This window comes from Podarcis vaucheri, assembly GCF_965113315.1.
Source record: "Podarcis vaucheri genome assembly, chromosome: 3".
Taxonomy (NCBI): Eukaryota; Metazoa; Chordata; class Lepidosauria; order Squamata; family Lacertidae; genus Podarcis; species Podarcis vaucheri.
In genome coordinates, this window is record NC_138761.1 from 13558522 (window position 1) to 13581985 (window position 23464).

At 44.5% G+C, this 23464-nt stretch overlaps 1 protein-coding gene across 2 annotated transcripts in view; it reads left to right on the top strand.

Moving 5' to 3' along the window:
- Positions 1 to 23464, top strand: part of PSME4 (proteasome activator subunit 4) — an 87229-nt gene that overhangs the window by 16845 nt on the left and 46920 nt on the right. For both annotated transcript variants that reach the window (XM_082217230.1, XM_082217231.1), the window contains 10 exons: positions 2899 to 2943; positions 4491 to 4640; positions 12884 to 12947; positions 14366 to 14440; positions 15395 to 15517; positions 17097 to 17189; positions 17905 to 18170; positions 20719 to 20905; positions 21887 to 21976; positions 22574 to 22638. In XM_082217230.1, the coding sequence (XP_082073356.1) occupies positions 2899 to 2943; positions 4491 to 4640; positions 12884 to 12947; positions 14366 to 14440; positions 15395 to 15517; positions 17097 to 17189; positions 17905 to 18170; positions 20719 to 20905; positions 21887 to 21976; positions 22574 to 22638 (1158 nt within the window). The remainder of the gene's footprint in view (positions 1 to 2898; positions 2944 to 4490; positions 4641 to 12883; positions 12948 to 14365; positions 14441 to 15394; positions 15518 to 17096; positions 17190 to 17904; positions 18171 to 20718; positions 20906 to 21886; positions 21977 to 22573; positions 22639 to 23464) is intronic.

The window sequence follows — 23464 nt, forward strand, 5'->3', positions numbered from 1 at the left end:
TGTCCTTCATAGAGCACAGTGTTTATAACGATATGGATACCATGAAATGAGACACAGATGAGTAGGTGATGTGAGATCTTCTGTTGCACCAACTAGTTGTTTAAAATGCTGCTAGCTCTTCCACATTCTTGAGGCTTTGCTAGAAATCCACCATGACTTTCAGAACAAAGAAGAAAAGTACATCTTGATATGGTCATGCTGTTTTATCTTACTTTGCCCTGTTTGAAACAAACACTTTACTGGTCACATAATGGATGTTGCTGCATCTCTTATGTCCCTCCTTTCATTCTAAAGCATGAGCAGAACTTGGGAAACAAACACGGGGAAGAGCCACTAGCAGGAAAAAGGAGGGGACAAGCCTTAGCCTCTATCTACCCTTCCTTCTTTCTCAATCCTTTGTTCATTCTCAGGGTTTGATCTTTCTCACCCCTCTTACTATGGCAAGAGGGGAGTCAGGGTCTGCCAAACAAGATGTTGACTAGCATGATCAGCCAATATTTATTGACTCAAATGGTTCTGCATTTGGGCCCTTCTTTCAGCCTTCTTGCAACCAGGCTCTTTATTGCTTAGCTTCCTTAACTCCCAAAATTTCTAGTCTCTGCCTATCACTTCCGTGAAGTTTTACTTTCCCCCGAAGTGGCAGCTTTCCCTTTCCTCAGAGAAGCTGAATTAAAAATTGCTTTGTGTGCTTAGCAGCTTGAATAATCCACATCGACCACTGTCAGAGGTTTCACCTTCACAAATGCACTACAGTGTAGCTCTGAATAGCAATGATAATCACATTACTGCTTATTTTCACTCTACTTTTTATGTAACTTTAGTAGTTCATAGAGGACATTGAGGGCTAACACACTGCACTTCTTAAACTTTCTGTGTTTATAATTATTGGACAGAAACAGCCGATGTCATAGTACACGTGTGCATGTCTTCTGGTTACAAAGTGTAGAAAAATGAGTTAATTAAAAGTGAGAAACGTTGGCAGGTAGATTTGTTTTTAAGCATCTCTACCTAGCTTTGCCACAGTTCAGTTTAACTACATCAGTTCAGTTTTTGTATATTTGTACATAAACCTAAAACAAACTAAAACCCCAAAATAAATGCTAAACAGACGAGCAGCAGCAACTAATAGACAGCAGCTATCAGGAGTCTTACTGGATGGGCAGGCTCATATTGGGAAATACAGCCTTTAAAATGCTCCGGTCTTGAACAACTTGGGACTATAAAGATCAAAACCAACACTTAAAATTGGACAGAAATGTGGATAACTATATTCTCAATATTCATGTAATGTGCTCAGTGCAGTATATCCTGTCAATCACATCGTCAACGTACAGTATTGTGAATCAGTTAAAATTATCCAAACACTCTTCAAAGTTAGACCTTTGCTTAACATGTTACTACAATCTAACCTTGACATTTCAAGAGCACGAATCACTGTGGCAAGGTCATATTTATCCAAGAAAGGGTATAGCTGGCACACCAACCATAGATGAGAAAAGGCACTTTGAGGTATAGAAGGCCATAGACGAAGGTGGAAAGAAAAGGATCTGCCATACTATGACCCTGCTTCTTACGCAGGAGTGTTTACCCCATCGACAAGCTCCTATCACCTCAGTCACCTGTAAGGTTTAGGACAGGGGTCAGCAACCTTTTTCAGCCATGTGCCAGTCCACCGTCCCTCAGACCATGTCGTGGGCCGGACTATATTTTTTTTTTGGGGGGGGGGGAATGAACGAATTCCTATGCCCCACAAATAACCCAGAGATGCATTTTTAATAAAAGCACACATTCTTCTCATGTAAAAACACCAGGCAGGCCCCACAAATAACCCAGAGATGCATTTTAAATAAAAGGGCACATTCTACTCATGTAAAAGCACGCTGATTCCCAGACCATCCGCTGGCCGGATTGAGAAGGTGATTGGGCTGTATCCGGCCCACGGGCCTTAGATTGCCTACCTCTGGTTTAGGAATACATGAATCTGAGACCTGGACCATTTTGTCTTTTATTTTTTCTAGCGTTGCCACTTTCTGCTTCACTCTGCCTTGGTCCAGCTCCATTCTTGCCAAAACAAAGCAAAAATGAAAATGAAATTTTAAAAATGAAAATGAAATACTCATGACTGATGGGTCAAATTACTAAACCAACTAGAACAGGTTATTTTCATCAGGTGAAAACGAAATGCATGTTTGGTAGCTAGAGTGTAAAGTATTATTGTTAGAGAAATTAATAAATAGGTTCTTCTTTAGACAGAAATGTCTCTCTTGGCTCATTTTGTCTGGTAGAGGCATGGATTCAATTTAAAGATTTAACTGAGGGCTAGCATGCTCTTATTCAGATTTTATAGTAACTTAATTATTCTTTAAGAGAAGCATTGTATCCAGTAAAGAGGATATTTGCCGTCCATCAATAGCTGTCATCAGGGTCCAGGGATGACTTATTCAGGAGATAGACACATTTTCTGTATTAGGTTGAGCTGATGCATTTTAGAAATATACCTTAGTAATACAAGATACAAGTCAACTTATTTTATCCCAGAGCTCTTATCGACTGTTACATGACTTCTCATTCTCTTATTCAAAACCTGATAAAGTTGCTTAGTTCAGAACATGACATAATCAAATAAGTTGTTATATTGGTGGTTCCTCTTATATGTCCCAACAGATGTTCAAGGAGAAGTAAAGAGCAGAGTCAGGAATCGGGCAGATCAGCTTTAATCCTTGTAATTAGGTCTGTAGAGTAAAGGAAGATTAGCTGCTGCATGCACACAAGAAGACGTCTAATTGCATCAGTTTCATCGTAATCTTTGCCCAATCAGGCAATTGTCTTGATATACTTCACTTGAAATAGGATCATGTAATTTACCTAACCTTTCTCTCTCTCTCTTTCTTTTTTTAGCTCTGTAGAAAGTGTTTTGAAAACCCTCGTGAAAAACTGTAGACCGTAAGTACTTTTAACAACTTTCAAAGCCATTATGTATTTCTTGAAGAGAAATATTTTCTCTTTAAAGACTTAAATGGCAAGATAGCTCTACATGTGGGTAAGGGGGCATTCCCGTTAGCCTTTTATGGAAGCGGGGGAAGTCCTGTGTGTTTATGGGGTTTTGCCATCAGCAGTGGGCAACAGAAGCCCTTCAGATACTGCACTTTTAAATTCATGAAGCTACTGGTGGAAAATAGAACACATGCATCCCTGAGAGATTAAATTGTGTAAGCAATTTTTAACCCCCCCTCCCCACTTACTCAGTAGTGAAGACTATAGTTATTTGTTGTTAATAAATATGTCAGTTATGACATGAACATATTTTTGGTTAGAAGACTCCTTGTGTTAAGAACTACTTCTATCTCATTCATAAACAAAGTAGTTGGGTCAGGTTAATCTTAATCTGACATATTGTAACCCTTTCATGTAACTGTGCTGTTCCTTATATTTTTCATTCTCCAAGATGCATTCACATATAATGTGCTGTTAATTTTTCTTTCATACTATTATACTTGTATATTTTATAGACAGAAATGCATTCACTGACATACTTAAAGTAAATCTTTTCAAATGAATTATATCCTCTCAGATCTTGTTTGGGCCGCTATCTACCATTGGGGCAAGCTAAACACTGGTCTCCAAAAAAGAGAGTCTTATTGTTCTATTCGTGTAGTTTGGGAACTAATGCATAAAGAATGTTGTCAGCATTGTATAAACCTGGCATACTGTTAATGACACAAACTTTTTTTAAAAAAAAAATCTTTATTTATTTAAATTGCACACTTATACAAAGAATTTACAATCTCATACTACAAAAAGAAAATTAAAGAAAAAAGAACTAAGAAAAAAGAAAAGAAAATACAGAAAAAAGAAAAAGCAAATTTACGTACATTAAAAAACACTTAATCTTCCTAATTAATACTTAATTAAACACTTAAATATTTAAGTGACTATTCTTTATTGTGAGATTATTTTTTACCGCCACACATTTTATAAGCAAAGTTTTAGTTTTGCTTTCGCCAAGTGTGTGGCTGTTGGGTGGGAGCATGGCTTCTGGGCTCTGCTTGGGAGACCTGGCTGCACATCACTACAATCCCCTCATGCACTCTTTAAATGCATGATCTCTCTCTCTCCTGCTTCCAGTTCTCATAAGAACATCTGTTTTGTCCTTCTGCGTCAGGCAAAAGGTCCATCTAGAATAGAAGCCAGCCAGATACCTTAGGAATGGCCACAGTCAGGCCATGCAAGTGATGGCAATCCCATCTTCTTTTGCCCCCTCCCTCCGTTACTGGTTTTCAGGGCTTATTGCCTCTGTACACTGAGGTCCTGATTAGCTACCATGATCACCTTTCCTTCATTCTCTCCACTGCTGTTTAAAAAGACGCCTGAGCCTAGTGGCTTCTATCGCTGCACCTTGTGACAGTGAATTCTATCCATCTGATTAAATATGTTGCTGAATTACCACTTGTGCATATGAGCCAACCCATCACATCCCTCTTTCCCTTTAGGTATTTCCCCGAAAATGCAACAGCCGAGATGCTAGATGAATGGCGGCCGCTAATGTGCCCTTTTGATGTTACTATGCAGAAGGCCATCACTTACTTTGAACTGTTTCTGCCTACCACTCTTCCTCCAGAACTCCACCACAAAGGCTTTAGGTGAGTTGGTCTTAGTTACTTCAAGATGTTCTCACTGAACAATCTATTGCATGGAAGGCTTTTGAATAAATTATATATGTAATGAACTGCACCATGTACTTCATTGTAGAGTTACATTCTGAATGCCTGTTTGTAACAGGAACGATCTAATCAGTTTACGTGAGAGCTGATCTCCAGAATTAACTCTCTTACAATTGATACTCTCTCCCCCCCCCTCTCTATATATATTCAATTAAAGTTCTAGTTCTTGAGTGGGAAGCAAATGAGTTGCTGATATTGAGCATCATTGCATGACTCTTTTCTTTCTACAGCAAGAATACTGTAGATACCATTGCTTTTTATTGACTGATGTACCAACTCTAATAACTTGATTTGGGTGCAGAATCATATTGGAGCCCTAAGCCTTAAACAAACCCAAGCCTTTTAATGTCTAGACTTTCGGTTCAGGCTCCAGTGCCTGTCTCCAAAGGGATGTAAGGCTGTGCATTTGCTGGTAGCTCAAAACTGGCAAAATTCCCATTATCCCAAGTGCACTACTTTTTTCATATTGCAAGATGTGCTTAGGAAGGTCAGAGGCAGCATGAGAGAACTCTTGTTTGCCTACCCTACCTGTTCCTTGCTTTGTTCATGGACTCCCACAATCCTGGAGCTGGCATTCCTTTGATTAAAGAGGTTCTGGTCATTGACATGTGTGAATAGATTTGGCATGTTTTAATTTGGCTTTCAACTCCTGTGCATTTCAGTGCTATAATAATGGTGCCAAGGGTTAAAATTTGTAATGAATGGACTGTGGCTCTTTTGAATCTTTTTTTAGTTTGTCAGCAATGAAATACGAAGCAGGTTTAAGGGAACCATGCATTGATGCAAATATTTGCATGACTAGTTGCGTCCAAAGGTGCTTTAGGCTTGCATTTCTCAAACAGCATATCCCTGTGCCACTAGGCAAGCTTGTTTTGAATGAGGAGAGTTTCAAAAGCAGTTTGTGATGTGACATTGAGGCTTGGAATTCAAGGGGGGGGGGAGAGTAAAAATATTGCCTTAGTCATGCCCTAAAAGTTGGCCACACTTACAGAAGCTCATTGTATTTCAGCCATGGCTTCTTGAGTGGTCAGGATCTGTTCCCAGTGTACCTAAGCTGCAGACTTTGGCATAAGCATATTTTATTCTGGCTCCTTTTTCAGAATTTGCAGCTTCTTTATCAAGCAACTATTGCTAAAAGATTGGGGGAATATTTGTACATATACGTATGTGTGGGGAGTAATTAGAAGTTGATGGGCGGGAGCATTCCCCCCCAGTGGATTGCTGCATCGTGAGTGTTGGAGAAGGCCTCTCCCTCCTCAGGCTAATCCCATCCGGCCTAGGGGGCGGGGCCCAGGCTCACCTTCGCCACAGCTTTAAGAGGCCTCATTGGGGTCTGGGACATCGCTGCTGCTGCATCGTGAGTGCTGGAGGAGGCCTCTCCCTCCTCAGGCTAATCCCATCCGGCCTAGGGGGCGGGGCCCAGGCTCACCTTCGCCACAGCTTTAAGAGGCCTCATTGGGGTCTGGGACATCACTGCTGCTGCATCGTGAGTGTTGGAGGAGGCCTCTCCCTCCTCAGGCTAATTCCATCCGGCCTAGGGGGCGGGGCCCAGACTCACCTTCGCCACAGCTTTAGGAGCCTCGTTGGGGCCGGGGACATCGCTGCTGCTGCATCGTGAGTGTTGGAGAAGGCCTCTCCCTCCTCAGGCTAATCCCATCCGGCCTAGGGGGCGGGGCCCAGGCTCACCTTCGCCACAGCTTTAAGAGGCCTCATTGGGGTCTGGGACATCGCTGCTGCTGCATCGTGAGTGCTGGAGGAGGCCTCTCCCTCCTCAGGCTAATCCCATCCGGCCTAGGGGGCGGGGCCCAGGCTCACCTTCGCCACAGCTTTAAGAGGCCTCATTGGGGTCTGGGACATCACTGCTGCTGCATCGTGAGTGTTGGAGGAGGCCTCTCCCTCCTCAGGCTAATTCCATCCGGCCTAGGGGGCGGGGCCCAGACTCACCTTCGCCACAGCTTTAGGAGCCTCGTTGGGGCCGGGGACATCGCTGCTGCTGCATCGTGAGTGTTGGAGAAGGCCTCTCCCTCCTCAGGCTAATCCCATCCGGCCTAGGGGGCGGGGCCCAGGCTCACCTTCGCCACAGCTTTAAGAGGCCTCATTGGGGTCTGGGACATTACTGCTGCTGCATCGTGAGTGTTGGAGGAGGCCTCTCCCTCCTCAGGCTAATCCCATCCGGCCTAGGGGGCGGGGCCCAGGCTCACCTTCGCCACAGCTTTAAGAGGCCTCATTGGGGTCTGGGACATTACTGCTGCTGCATCGTGAGTGTTGGAGGAGGCCTCTCCCTCCTCAGGCTAATTCCATCCGGCCTAGGGGGCGGGGCCCAGACTCACCTTCGCCACAGCTTTAGGAGCCTCGTTGGGGCCGGGGACATCGCTGCTGCTGCATCGTGAGTGTTGGAGAAGGCCTCTCCCTCCTCAGGCTCATTCCATCTGGCCTAGGGGGCGGGGCCCAGGCTCACCCCCGTAATAGCTTTAAGGACACTGGTGCTGCTGCAGCATATGTTAAACATGTTTATATATATTTTAAGGTGTTTTAAAGGTGTTTTTATTGTTTATTTTGTTGTACCACCGTGAACGGTGGTTTTTATCCATGTATTTTGTTTTGTTCCGTTTTGTTTTGTTTTGGGGTCGGACATTGAGTGGGGTGGGGATTGGTTTTGTTTGGGCATAATTGTTTTTGGTTGTTTTGTTTTCTATTTTATAAATGGAGGTTAGTATGAGGCCTGGGATTGCTACCGTGGAGGGGCGAGGGAGGTATGGCGGTGGGGGCAGATATTATAGGCGAAGGGGATCGAGATACGGATATGCTCATACCCCTTCCAATCTGCGCCCCATCCCGAGGGACAAGGGTAGGGTGAGCAAGGATTACTCACCTCCTTCACTGGTGTTGTGCAATGCCAGGTCTATAGGCAACAAAACCGCTACCCTGCGAGATTTCTTTACCTCGCAGGGGGTCGACCTGGCTTGTGTGACGGAGACCTGGGTGCGCGAAGGGGTAACTGTTACCTTACGAGAGATGGCGCCCCCGGGTTTCTCCGTCCTCCACCAGTCACGGACTGTGGGCCGGGGGGGAGGGGTGGCAGTATTAATCCGGGAAGATTGTTCTTTCAGGGCTCTACCATCGCCATCGATCCCCGGCATTGAATGTGTTGGCCTAGTGTGGGGCTCCGAGGAGAGCTTGGCTGTCTGGCTGGTGTACCGGCCACCTAGCGCACCAGCAGCCACCCTGTCAGGCCTGCTGGAGGCGGTGGCCGGCTGGGCCTTGGAGTTCCCTAACCTATTGGTATTGGGAGACTTCAACATCCATGCTGATGCCACTCCCTCCTCACAGGCTCTGGACCTGGTGTCTTCCATGGCGACACTAGGGCTCTCCCAGTTTGTTTCGGGCCCCACACATCAAGCAGGCCACACGCTGGATTTGATCTTTGGCGCCGGTATAGATGTGATCATGTCTCCTTCGATGAAGGTGCCATGGTCTGATCACTACGCTCTGAAAGCCAGGATTGACTTTCCACCCCCACCCTGCTTAGGTGGCGAGCCGATTTGGGCTCGCCCGCAGAGGCTGATGGACCCTGATAGATTCCGTCAAGCCTTGCGGGACCTTGCTCCCCCTGGCGACTCATTGACTGAGCTTGTTGAGGGCTGGAATACCCAGCTCCTGGCAGCCATCGATGAGATCGCACCTAAGCGCCCTCTGCGACCCCGCAGAAACCGGGCTCCCTGGTTTACCGAGGAGCTTCGGAAAATGAAGCGGGACCTCAGACGGCTAGAGCGAGTATGGCGGGGTGCCCGTGACGGAGCCTCAAGAACATCTTATAAGGTTTTTATGAAAACCTATGAGATGGCAGTGAAGGCCGCTAAGAAGTCTTACTTCTCGGCCTCCATTGCATCCGCTAGCTCTCGCCCGGCGCAATTATTTAGTATAATTCGGTCTTTAACGTCCCTTGAAGGACAGCCAAATTTAAATAACAATCTGACACACAGCTGTGAGGCATTTGCGAGCTTTTTTGCGGAGAAGGTCCTGTTGCTCCGCCATGACCTCCCTGCCAACTTGGATACAATAAAGGAACTGGAGGCCCCTCGACTGTCCTCGGGTCCAGTATTGGACCACTTTGACCGGATATCTCCAGCCGATGTGGACAGATTCCTCCAAGCTGGAAAGCCCACCACCTGTCCTCTTGACCCGTGCCCGTCATGGCTGATTAGAGCGTGTCCAGACGAGGTGCGGGCCCCCCTGGGGGATATCATCAATTTGTCCCTTGGCACCGGGATATTCCCAGGGGAACTGAAGGAGGCGGTGGTGCGTCCGCTCTTAAAGAAAACATCATTAGATCCCTTAGATCTATCCAATTACCGCCCGGTCTCGAATCTTCCATTCCTGGGTAAGGTGATTGAGAGAGCGGTTGCTGAACAGCTTGGTAGGTTTCTGGATGAAACATCTGCTTTGGATCCATTCCAGTCCGGCTTCCGTGCTGGTCATGGGACCGAGACGGCTCTGGTCGCCCTAACAGATGATCTCCGCAGGCAGCTGGATCGAGGCGGGTCGGGGCTGCTGATTCTTCTAGATCTGTCAGCAGCCTTTGACATGGTCGATCACGAACTCCTGGACCACCGCCTTGCCGACGTGGGGATCCAGGGCACAGTCCTTCAATGGCTGCGCTCGTTTCTCTCTGATCGGGGACAGAGGGTGGCGCTTGGGGGGGAATTGTCATCGCGTCACTCCTTGGTGTGTGGAGTGCCTCAGGGTGCGATTCTCTCCCCGATGCTTTTTAACATCTTTATGCGCCCCCTCGCCCAGCTTGTCCGGAGTTTTGGGCTGGGTTGCCATCAGTATGCTGATGACACCCAACTCTATCTGTTGATGGATGGCCATCCTAACTTGGCCCCAGACACACTGACCAGATGTCTGGAAGCTGTGGCTGGATGGTTACGTGGGAGCCGGTTGAAGTTAAATCCTTCGAAGACAGAGGTCCTCTGGCTGGGGCGGGACGATATGGGATCGAGGGGGCAACTCCCATCTCTTGCGGGGGTGCAATTAGTGCCAGCACCGTCCGTTAAGAGTTTGGGTGTAATCTTCGATACCTCCCTCTCTATGGAGGCGCAGATTACAGCTATAACAAAGGCGGCATTTTTCCATCTCCGCCAAGCTAAGCAGTTGGCCCCTTATCTCTCTCGCCCTGACCTAGCCACTGTGATCCATGCGACGGTCACCTCCAGACTGGATTATTGTAACTCGCTCTACGTGGGGCTGCCCTTGAGACTGACCCAGAAACTCCAGCGGGTGCAGAATGCCGCAGCGAGACTCCTTACGGGGTCTTCGCTGCGGGATCACATTCATCCGGTGCTATACCAGCTGCACTGGCTCCCGGTGGAGTACAGGATCAGGTTTAAGGTGCTGGTTTTAACCTTTAAAGCCCTATACGGCCTAGGACCCTCGTACCTACGGGACCGCCTCTCCTGGTATGCCCCACAGAGAAACCTACGGTCTACAAATAATAACACCCTCAAGGTCCCAGGCCTCAGAGAGGTTAGGCTGGCCTCAACTAGAGCCAGGGCCTTCTCGGCTGCGGCTCCAAACTGGTGGAATGCTCTGTCACAAGAGACTAGGGCCCTGCGGGACTTGACATCTTTCCGCAGGGCCTGCAAGACAGAGTTGTTCCGCCAGGCCTTTGGTCAGGGCGCAGCCTGACTCCCTCCTCTGGCAACCTGCACAGAATTTTGTTTAATCGGTTGCCATCAATTTGATTTTAACTAATTTTTATAATGAAATATTTTTAGAATGTGTTATTATTTGATTGTTTATTTGATTGTTGTTAGCCGCCCTGAGCCCGGCTCAGCTGGGGAGGGCGGGATATAAATAAAACTTATTATTATTATTATTATTATTATTAGCAGAACATGTCTCCGATAAGTTTGAAATCTTGCTTAGAATCTGCAAAAGGGTTTTGCCTCTTTGCAGGAACAATGATCTCTGTTTGTAAATTGTCTCTTAGAAATCACATGGTAGGGAGTGGAGAGAACAAAATCAAGCTGCATGTGTTAATATAGATGCAGCTATGGAATACAGTCCAAAGTTGGATAGCGAACTGTACAGCTAGACGCAATAGACATTCAGAAACTATGCTTCCTCATATTTTCTGCCCTCATCAGTTGAGACAGCACCATATTTATCTCCAAGCTGTTTCAGGCTGTCCTTGGATGTTCTCATTAAGTGGCTTCATATCTCAGTTGTTTCTCTTTGGGCTTATCACTTCAAGGTCATATTAAGCCACACTTATTAAAGTGCCTGTCCCCAGAATGCCTCCCCTCTGGACTGTGTCCCATCCTTGAGTTCCTTGCATAGCTTTATAAGTGGTTGCTTTCATCCTGATGGGTGGCAAACGCTGATAAGGCACACCCCATCATAGCAAACGTTATATATATTTGGACTTCCTAGATTGAAGGAGGCTGCCTTTCCATATGGACTCACTCTGTTTTATTGATATTATCAGTGTGTGTGTGTGTCATACTGTTTACCATACTTTGCTATTTTGTGCGTTTTGAGGCTTTTGCTTTGTTTTTAAGTCTTATACTGAGCTTACGTTGTTGCTTTTTAGCTTCTAATGTTGACAGCACTTCCTTCAAAGTACGCTCCCTTCCAGCCAGCAGGACTTAGTTCCAAGCACAGGGTTCTAAGGTTTGGGTAGAATAATGATTGTATGGAAAAGTGATTTTGTGCTGCTGGCATCTCGCCTCTCTTTGAAGTCCTCAATCAATTTTACAAATCTAAAACTGTTAGTAGCACTTATACACATACAGACATACATACGCCAATTGTAACCTAAAAAACCCAACCCAAAACAAAAGACCCTAACAGTTGTAACATTTCCCCATCTGATCACCAGAAGGCAGTTCTTACTTGTCATGGGTGACCAGACAGTGGCTATTTTGCAAGCCAGTCAGTTGTCAGTATGCACTATAGATTTATGCTTGCTTGTTTATGAGCTTTGAGTTGCTTTAGGCATGTCACCATCTCTATAAAATAGAACATAAAATGACCTCTTTATGGTTAGTATGAAAAAAAGTCATTCCCTTTCCTGAGTCTCTGAATACCAGCTTTCCCCTATCATGTTTTCTCCTGGTAGCCTCGCCGCATGGCTTGAAGGTGTGTTGCCGTTTGAGTTTCCTCCTTCAGATGTGATTGATTGTTGAGTGATTGAACATCACAATGGAATCTCCAAGCGGCACCTTGCCATTGCTTCAAACGCTCTGTGACCAGTAGTGGCAAATACTCCTTAATAGGCATGTGCCAGTGTCTAATACAGTGGTGCCCCACAAGACGAATGCCTCGCAAGACGAAAAACCCGCTAGACGAAAGGGTTTTCCGTTTTTCGATGCGCTTCGCAAGACGAATTTCCCTATGGGCTTGCTTAGCAAGACGAAAACGTCTTGCAAGTCTTGTGATTTTTTTCGCTTCCCCCCCTTTTTTCTAAGCCGCTAATAGCCTTTTAGCCGCTAAGCCGCTAAGCCTTTAATAGCCGCTAAACCGCTAATAGCGCTAATCCGCTAAGCTGCTAATAGGGTTGCTTCGCAAGACGAAAAAACCGCTAGATGAAGAGACTCGTGGAACGGATTATTTTCGTCTTGCGAGGCACCACTGTATAGCGATGGGAGTCTGGAGCAGCTATAAAATAATCAAATTTCAATTATCCAACTGTGGGTTTAGAAATGATTTGAGTGGGAAGGGGGACAACAGTACCAAGGGATAAAGCAGTATTGGGTGTTGGAGGCCACTGATAAAAAAAATGGCGTTTTCCACAGGACACCTTTTGATGACATTCTGTATGAGACTAGGAAAAGTGCCTGAAACCTTCAGTCAGAGTCAGAAACACCCATTTTAATTTCTTCTTCTTCATCCATATGCTCTCTAACTGGCCTTAAGCAAGCTGCTCTTAACAATCTACCATCTGCACTATAACTAATAATGACTGACATTGTGGGATGGTGTAATGATTTCTGAGATAATTATGTGCGCCATTTAATATTTATATAGCACTTCATATTTTGAATACCGAGCATTAATTGTTACTATGATTAGGGTGGGAGCAGTGTTTATTATTAAGAATGGGAGTGATGAATTTGGCGTAGCAACAAATCTGTTTGCCTGATTTCATTGTCTTGCAGGCTCTGGTTTGATGAGTTTCTAGGCCTGTGGGTTTCAGTTCAGAATCTTCCGCAGTGGGAAGGAGTAAGTATTCCTGCTTTGGCTTCTTTCCCCCACTCCCCCCTGTCACCAAAGTGTTGCAATTGGACCAGGAATATTAGTTCTAGGGTGGGCTGTGATTATTTAGGATTCGTATGTGCCCAGTAGTTGAATAAAGAAGCCCATCGTTGGTTGGGTTCTTCTTCCTGTTTACATTCTTACTTGCGAAATTTTCATTTTGTAACCTTTTTGTAATGTTGTTTTTCCAAGCTGAAAGTCAAAATCTAGGCCATTGAAATGGGTGTACTTTCTAATTCTTTCAGGTCACACCAGTTTAATATGATTTTTTAATTTGCAGAGAAATCATATGGCTCTGGCAAAGGGCTCTATTTTTGTTTGCCATAAATATTATTGAACTGTCAGAGTTTTGTAAAGTAAAGCATGACTTCAGGCCCTTGAATTTTGTATTTCTCACATCAGCATTGTGTTAGCTTTCAAGCCTGGGGCAGACATAGGCTGCATGTGAACATCGGTTAAGTCAGGGGTAGGCAGCCTAAGGCCCGTGGGCCGGATTCGGCCCAACCCCCTTCTCAATCCGGTCCGCGGACGGTCCGGGAATCAGCATGATTTTACATAAGTAGAATGTGTCCTTTTATTTAAAATGCATCTCTCGGTTATTTGTGGGGCATAGGAATTCATTCATTTTCTCTCTCCAAAATATAGTCCGGCCCACCACATGGTCTGAGGGATGGTGGACCGGCCCACAGCTGAAAAAGGTTGCTGACCCTTCGTTAAGCTGTGGTTTAGTATTACATGCACAAGCAGCAACAAGTCTTTGGTATGCACACCCCTTCCTCCCACATGGCCAGGAGGAGGAGTTTGCGAGAGTTTGCTTCTAGCTATGATTAGTTTCAAACAAGTAAATTACAAACCATGGTTCCTAAAGCTGGCTTGTTGAAATTAATCTTAGTTAGTATTAACCATAATTCTGCTCCCGAATTACATTTTATAATTTAGTATTTACAAAAGCATTTATGTATCACACACTTGCAAAGTGCCAGGACAATGTACAACAATGTAAGTATACACTTATTAAAATGACTGTCCATTCGAGAGACCTGGAAGTCAAAAGTGAGAATGTTGCAAGCTGCATATAACTAAAACTAGAAAGGGAATCTCCTAAATTTCTCCTCTTTTACCATACAGGAGGAGGAGGGAGTGCGGGCTAAGAGTGTTTGACACCCCACCCCCCAGGGCTAAAGTTGAAATTATATTTTGATCAAGTACCCTTGCAATTTGGTTGGTTGAAACTTTTGGCCATGTGCCAAAAGTTAAGCCCCAAATGTTAATCCCATTTTGTATGTACTGAAGTTCTCTTGTATGTATGACCTCTGTTCAGTTAAGGGAAGAAGCAGGAGCAAAGCTTGTACTGAAAAAGTTATCTGTGGTTTCTTTCTTTCCAGCACCTAGTCAACCTTTTTGCACGCTTGGCCACTGATAACATAGGCTACATTGACTGGGATCCCTATATTCCAAAGGTAATATCTAATATATAGAAGGAGTAATATTAAAACAAGGATAACATGAGAATTGTTTGCTTGCTTAGTATAGTTTTACTTTACTGACAACCTCTGCCTATGTAGGTAAGAAGAGCAGGGCTGGATCAGGCCAAAGGACCATATAGTGCACCATCTTATTTGCTGCAGTGGCCAGCTAGATGCCCCTGGAAACTCATAAGAGCTATAGTCCTCTCCTGATGGGATTTGCATCCCTAAACATCTAGGGGGCACTAGGCTGGAGAAGGCTGATATATGGGGAGGAACTTTGTCCCTTCCTCTGTTTTGTTCTCCTGCCTGCTGCAAGTGTCTGTGACTCCCTAATTATAATTTGTAATTACCATCTCATTCTTATAGCTTGTGCTAAATTGCTTCTGTAAAAAGGCCTTGAGGCCTTTTAAGCCTTACTTAATCATAACAATTGTTCCATAGTTTTAAAACTGTTCTGGAACATATTAGCTTACTACCAAGCCTCTCTCAGGGTGCACAGTAATGTAGGAAGCTTAAGCATGAGATTTAGTGGCCACTGCTGAGAAAGTGGGTTTTTGCTTAGCTTTAGTTGACTGACTTGCAATGATAATTTCTGGAGGCACGGCGGGACTTAATTTTTTTTTAGCAACTCATAAGCAGATGCTTTGCGGATGCTAGCAAGGGATGCAGCAGTGAGAAATTCCAAACCAATTTGTAGAGATGTGGACTTTCTGTGCAATAGCAAATGGTACATAAATTGAGGGAGATCTCAAGATGGCTCAGGTGGACAAAAGATTGTTCTGTTGAAATGAAGTTGCAGACACTTCCTTACCTGAAAGTTTTCCAGGATCTATTCTGAAAGCACTGTGCTAGTGCTATGCGACTTTTCTTACACACTGTAAGAAATACCAAACACCGTTCATAATGCATTTTGGTTATTTGATTGTGGAATTACTTTTTCTACAGATATTTACCAGAATACTGCGAAGTTTGAATCTTCCAGTGGGAAGCAACCAAGTATTAGTGCCACGATTCCTAACAAATGCATATGACATTGGGCATGCAGTCATGTGGATTACAGCCATGATGGTAGGACACTTTAATTTTCTCTACACCTTCCCTCCCTCTCCCCAGTTAGCCAAACACTGGTATTTAAGCAGGTTTATGATGATAAATATTTTGGCTGGCCCACAAGCTTGGGAATAAATAAAGTTGTGCTACATAACCAAGAGTTGGTGTGGCCAGCTTCTTAAGGGAGAGCATTCTGTCCTGGGCTCTTACTACGTAGGTGATCATACTCAGCAATTAAGCCATGACCATGTAGCCGGAAGCATCCCAGGAGGCATCATGTCCTCTGGTTTGCCCAGGACCTCAAAAAAGCCCCAAGAGACACGTGGGATTTATCTCACTCCTGAAAACAACCTTTTCCTTTATGAGTGAAAGAAGAGAAGAAGACTCTGGGGAGAACATTCCACCTTGTGGACCTTGTGGAGGGAGCGCACAATGAAGGGACTTAGATGGTGATTGCAGGGTCTGGGTTGGTTCATATGAAGAGAGGTTGTTCTTAAAGTATTGCTTTGGTGAGCCATTTAAGGCTTTATAGGTCAGAACCAGCACTTTGTATTGACCCAGAAACTAATTGGCAGTCAGTGAAGTTGGGCCACGATTGGTGTTATATACTTAAAGTTCCAGGATTGGTGTTACATGAGCAAGTTGGCTGCTGAATTCTGCACCAGCTGAAGTTTCTGAACTCTTCAGAGGCAAACCCACATATAATGTGCTGCAGTAATCTAACCTAGAGGTTATCAGCGCATACACAGCAGAAGATAGGCTGTCTGCTAGCTTCCTCTTTCATTTATGTTTGATTAATATATCCATTTTTCAATTGACTTCAAGATTAAATGCAATCGTTCCACCTAGCTGATCTCCTAGCATTCCTTCAGTTGTTGCTATGGTTATTGTTTTCAGAGATTAATGATACATTCTGTCAATGTACCAGGACACCGGTTTCTCATCGTTCCTACCAAAGAACAATTTTTTCCCTACTAGGAAGGGTTAGTTAAGAGTTCATACACCAGTGTGATACAAAATGGAGTCAGATCAAAATGAAGTTTTCTGATTCAAACTAGAAAAAGGAAGTTTCTCCTTCAGACCCTCTGAATTATAAACTAGTATGAGAATGTTTTTGAATTTGTTTTAACTAGTACTGGACAGATAGGTCAGATACTTGTTTTTAGGGGGTGAATTAACAGGAAAACTACATACAGTACATTACATCTGTTTTGTGTAGGTTTTGGTGCTAGCTGCCCCACAGTGAACCTGTAAATTCCAGCCTTCCATTTTGGAATTTGTAGTTCATATTTTGAAAACCTTTTGAGGGCATGTAGTTCATATTTTGAAAACCTTTTGAGGGCACAGTTTAGATAACTGAGAAGGTTGGTTTCCCCTACACATGATTGTCAAACATTATAAATATTTTGTGATGGGTTTGGCTTTCCACCTCAGAATGTTCCCTGCTACTGAAAAGAACATGTTGCGACTCTAACCCTTTATTAATCCTTTATCTTGGGGCCCATTAAAATTTGAGTGGTTTATAACTGCATTTTGGCCCTGTTCGTGTTCTTTGAAGTTGTATCAAATAACTTGGTTTATCTTTGTTCCTGGACAGGGTGGACCAAGCAAGCTTGTACAGAAGCACTTGTCTGGGTTATTCAAAAGCATTGCCTCTTTTTACCATCCCTCAAATAACGGCCGCTGGTTGGTAAGGATTTATTTGTGTATATATATTTATTTCTGATCTTGACATCAAGCACTTCAGTGTTTGTCTTGGAGTGGAATCTTAGTTCTCTTCATTTTCTTCAGCTACTGATGCATTGTATTCTGACTAGGCCATCTTATTTAATTGTACTAGTATAGCTGCACACTAGTTTTGTCTAAACTTGCTTTTAGATTGATTCAGACGTTGAAAATACTGGGTGATATTGAACTAGGATTTATTTAGAGAAGACCCATGCAAATTAATGAACATGACTGAGTTGAGTTCCTTAATTGCAGTTGTTCTGATGTGAATAAAACTTAGTTTAACACCACCATCGTGGTGGAAAATGAAAGGTGTGGTCATTGACGCCCATAAATACAAAACTTTTAACCACTTTATTCACATACATTGTTTCCAAGTAGCTTTGGCTGTATCTGGCCAGCTTGGCTACAAGTTACGCCCTCCACTCAATTGTCTCTCAAGGATAATTTGGTCATGTTACATGGAAAATAAATTGAATGTCCAAATAGGCTCTTAGTCACCTGGCCCTGGATATGTATTTTAAGGGAATAGGATAAATTAGACCACTTGACAAATAGCCCAGAAACTGACTGATTGTTAATGCACTTAAGTGTAGAGAGGGCAAAATAGCTTTTGTAGCTCTTCTTACTGCTGTGTGACTGAAATTGATTCTCTTGTCTTTTCTGTATGGTGGTAGAACAAGCTAATGAAGCTGCTTCAGCGGCTACCCAGTAGCGTTGTCAGAAGATTGCATCGTGAGCGTTACAAGAAGACAACTTGGCTTACTCCTGTGCCTGACAGCCATAAACTCACCGACCAGGATATAACAGACTTTGTAGAATGTATTATTCAGCCTGTTCTTTTAGCAATGTTCAGCAAAACTGGAAGCCTAGAAGCAGCCCAAGCTCTGCAGAATCTCGCACTGATGCGCCCTGAGTTGGTAATCCCACCAGTACTTGAAAAGTGAGTCCAAATAGGATTGGCAAAAAGTGGTTTAGCGTCTATATTTTAGATGGCCAAGAAAAGTGTTGCGTCCTTTCTGCAGCTGAAAAATTTGGCAAGGGAACATTGGACTTCTGTTGAGATGCATGATGCATTCCTCTTGCCTCTCTTCCGTTTTATGGATTTATTTTAAAAAATTATAATACTGCCATTCAAATGTGGCAGCTTATAATTGCCACAAAACAGGATCGGCTACAAATTTGAACAATGTGAAGAATTTCCTGCCATAGGTTTTTTTCATGTGGTTCCGAGTAGGAGGAAGTGCAATGCAATGTCATTTTGCTGATAATTAATGTTATTTTACATAGCCCCTACAGGGTTTGTTTGAAATTCAGTGTCTATATTTCATATAGACAAACTATAAAAATATACAGGTAGGTAACCATGTTGGTCTGCTGTAGTCGAAACAAAATAAAAAAATTCCTTCATGTAGTGCCTTAGAGACCAACTAAGTTTGTTATTGGTATGAGCTTTTGTGTGCATGCACAGTGGTATCTGAAGAAGTGTGCATGCACACGAAAGCTCATACCAATAACAAACTTAGTTGGTTTCATAAGGTGCTACTGGAAGGAATTTTTTTATTTTGTTATCAAAATATACATCTGATTAGAGCTCCTGCAGGTGAAAATAATGTTAATGCCTTATTTGCCAATATGGAGCACTAAGATGTCAAGTGCATACAGCCAGACTGGTTGAGACCAAGGGTCTACCTTGTCCACCATTCTGTTTTCTGCAATAGTCAACCAGATGCTTCTGGGAAGCCCACCAGCAGGACATGTGGGGAGGGGCAATAGTCCTCTCCCACTCTTGATCTCCAGCATCTGATTCTGGAGAGCTTACGCAGCAAAGGTCACCAACCTTCTTGGGCTTGCGGGTTTACGTTCGTAAACTGGACAAGCTGTTGTGGACACCATGCACATACCTGCTGGCTACCGTAGAATGCTTTTTTCCCCAAGGCTAATGTTGAAGCCTCGCCTTTCACTGTGAGGGGAGGGGATGCTTTGGGCACCAGGGAAGTCCTCTCAGAGTGCGTGTGTCTCTGTCGGGTGCTGCGTTGACTACCCTTGCTTATACAGTGGTGCCCCGCAAGACGAATGCCTCGCAAGACGGAAAACTCGCTAGACGAAAGAGTTTTCCGTTTTGGAGGTGCTTCGCAAAACAAATTTCCTATGGGCTTGCTTCGCAAGACGACAATGTCTTGCGAGTTTCTGCTGGGTTTTTTCCTCCCCCCCCTTTTTCTAAGCCGCTAAGTCGCTTATCAGCTGATCCGATCAGCACATAAGCCGCTAATAGCGCTAATCCGCTAATCCGTCAATGGGCTTGCTTCGCAAGACAAAAAAACCGCTAGACGAAGAGAATCACAGAACGGATTCTTTTCGTCTTGCGAGGCACCACTGTACAGTGGTAACCTCTGGTTACAGACACTTCAGGTTACAGACCCTGCTAACCCGGAAGTAGTACCTTGGGTTAATAACTTTGCTTCAGGATGAGAACAGAAATCACGCGGCAGCGGCAGTTGGAGGCCCCATTAGCTAAATTGGTACCTCAGGTTAAGAACAGTTTCAGGTTAAGAACGGACCTCCAGAACGAATTAAGTTCTTAACCCGAGGTACCACTGTAAAGTCTTCATGGCTAGTAGCTGATGATAGCCTTGTCCTTCATGAGCCCATCTAATCATCTTTAAAGTTGTCTCTAAAGTTGGGCTTTGTGGAGAAGTTATTTCCCTTTTGTCTGCCACGATCCTCCCACCTTCCAACTTTATTGAATGGCCCTGGGTTCTAACATACAAAGCTGCCTGGTTGAGAACTTACTTTGCACATTCTGCATATGGGCCATATATTTAGTACAGGTGTAGTTGAGGGCTATAGCGCATTGGTAGAGAAACTCCTTTGAATGTGGAAGGTCCTAGCCTTGCTCCCCATCATCTCCAGGTAGGGCTGGGAATGCCCCCTTTCTGAAACTCTGGAAAGCTAATGGCAGTTATTATAGATCATACATAGCTAGATGGACCCAGCGGACTGTATAAGGCAGCTCCCTATATCCCAAAAGGTAAAGGGACTCCTGACCATTAGGTCCAGTCGTGGCCGACTCTGGTGTTGCAGCGCTCATCTTGCTTTATTAGCCGAGGGAGCCGGCGTACAGCTTCCAGGTCATGTGGCCAGCATGACTAAGCCGCTTCTGGCGAACCAGAGCAGCGCACGGAAATGCCATTTACCTTCCCGCCAGAGCGGTACCTATTTATCTGCTTGCACTTTGACATGCTTTCGAACTGCTAGGTTGGCAGGAGCTGGGACCGAGCAACGGGAGCTCACCCCGTCGTGGGGATTTGAACCGCCGACCTTCTGATCGGCAAGTCCTGGGCTCTGTGGTTTAACCCACAGCGCCACTCGCGTCCCCCCTATATCCCTACATGAGTAGAAATGCAAAGAATTATTTCATTGACGCACTGCGTCGCCATAGAAGAGAGCTCATGTAATTGTAATTTTTCTCTTCCACAAAAAATGCATAGAACATACCCTGCACTGGAGACTTTAACAGAACCTCACCAACTCACAGCCACTTTAAGCTGTGTAATTGGAGTAGCTCGTAGCCTGGTATCTGGGGGCCAGTCATTTCCCGAAGGTCCAACGCACATGTTGCCTCTGCTGATGAGAGCGTTGCCTGGTGTGGATCCAAACGACTTTAGCAAATGCATGGTGAGTAAACTCTCTTCCACATACAGTTACGGCACAGTCAATTTTTTTCACAGCTTCATTGCCATGTGTCCTGTTGTCATATTTCAACACCCCCCCCCCTTTCTCCAGGCTCCCACTTCTCCCCCTCATAAGGACCCTGGACCAGCTCCGTTCTAGGGGTGAAGGGCACAGTGCACACAGCACTGCCCAAATGAGTGCAGTATGGTGGCTTGTATTGTAATGTAATAAAACTATGAAAGAATGCATAACTCTCTGGTGGCTTTGTTTTCCCTTACCTATCCACTCTGCCTAAGTGTTTTTAATGATGTTGGAAAGAAATTATCAATAGTGGTTGTTCAGGATATAGGGAACAAGGAAGAAAAAATGATACCTAGTGGGCAGCTTTAGCAAGGGACTACTGCATTTTATTTTATTTTTGGTAGTGCAGGGGGTGGGACTACCACATGTATAAAATATAAATCTATAAAGTAAATCTATATAATAAAAGTTGATAAATTACTTGCCCAGGTTGTTCCATGTGTTATACCGAGTGTTTAAAAGACTCTGGAAATTTAAACTAACACACACAAATATGAACAGAGTGCAGTTCATACAAAATATTCAACGTAATAAGACATTGTGCCAGACATCTTTTTGTAATTCATCTTGCAACCCTCTGGTTTGGTCTGGACATTTGAAATCGGGGGATCCCGTACTCATCCTTTGTTGTCATATGTGCAGTTTTTGTGCTCATTTACCTTAAAAAGGAGTTGTGGTATAAGGGCAGCAGGAATTCAAAGTAAGCATGCACTTATTGTGGTGTGATGCATGTTACCTCACACACGAGGTTTAGGATGAGTGGGCAGATGTTTTGACCCAGCCCTGACACAAGGGTTTGCCTTACCGTCTATTTCAATTTTTCACATTACAGTTCAAAAAACAAACATGCTGTCTTTCAGTATAAGTGATTCACACTGAAACTTCCTTTGCATCTTTCAATAGATCACATTCCAGTTTATTGCAACGTTTTCCACTCTTGTGCCTTTAGTAGATTGTTCATCTGTACTACGAGAGAGAAATAACCTCACAGAGGTAAGATGTTAAATGGCTAATATATGCTGTTTCAAGTGTTCTTTAGTGTAAGAAGCTCTTGGCTAATATATGCTTTTTTAAGTGTAAGAAGCTATTGCATGTTGAACTGTTTAAAAAGATGTTAAAGTGTAAATACGAGAGGGGAAAAGATGTTTGTATAAGTCAAAGCCCATTTCAAGAAAGGGGAAATAATATTCTTTTGTCTATACTTCACAAGCAAAAAATATGCTTTGCACCTGGAAGAATCAAATTACATATATTCAAATTTGCAAATGAAAGTTTTTGGTTTTGTACAGTTTTCAATTCTGATCCCAGGATTTGGAGTTTTAACCTGTTTGACAAGAATGACGATTGTGGCATGGGTAACTGAGGGGCAGAACGTTTAGAAGATGGTATAATGATTTTTTGGAGAAAATAATAATTTCATAAAACTGTATTTTGATGGTTCTGTTTTCGTTTGAGTCTATGGCCTAGCTAAACTAAAAGGGATATGTAAGATCATTCTCAGGTTTCTAGCAGCTTCCTGGAAAGTGTATCATAGTTTGGAAGGACCAGAAACTAAAGTATTTTATTTCCTGTTGTGCCCTGACATCATAGGTGGAGAGAGAACTGTGCTCTGCGACTGCTGAATTTGAAGATTTTGTACTGCAGTTTATGGACAGGCAAGTTGTGGTGGGAGACTGAGTGCACTGGTGAGGTGATAACTGCCCTGCTGACTTTCCAAGTGTTTCTAAACTTAGTCTTGCCCATCAGATGTTTTCTCCTAATTTATGTTCCCAATTCCATTGGTCACAGGGCAGATCAGTACATAAATGCTTTTAACAGTACCTGGCTACATACAGAGTAAAGGTAAAGGGACCCCTGACCATTAGGTTCAGTCGTGGCTGACTCTGGGATTGCGGCGCCCATCTCTCTCTATTGGCCGAGGAAGCTGGCATACAGCTTCCGGGTCATGCGGCCAGCATGACTGAGCCGCTTCTGGCGATCCAGAGCAGCACACGGAAATGCCGTTTACCTTCCCGCCGGAGCGGTACCTATTTACCGTATTTTTCGCCCCATAGGGTGCACCGGCCCATAGGGTGCACCTAGTTTCCCCCGACCCCAGCCCCCAGAACAGGCTGCTCTCCGCAAGCCGTGGGAGGGCTCCCGCGGCTTCCGCAGAGCTACCCGAAGCCCGGGCACGACTGCTCAGCGTGCCCAGGCTTCGGGATAGAGGCAGCTCTCCGCAAGCCGTGGGAGGGCTCCCATGGCTTGCGCAGAGCTACCCGAAGCCCGGGCGCGACTGCTCAGCGCGCCCAGACTTCGGGATGCAGGCAGCTCTCCGCAAGCCGTGGGAGCCCGGCGGGAACTCCCGCGGGCTCCCAAGGCTTGCGGAGAGCTTCCTGAAGCCTGGAGAGCGAGAGGGGTCGGCTTCAGCGAAAGCCTGCATTCGCCCCATAGGATGCACACTTCATTTTTGGAGGGGGAAAAGTGCGTCCTACAGGGCGA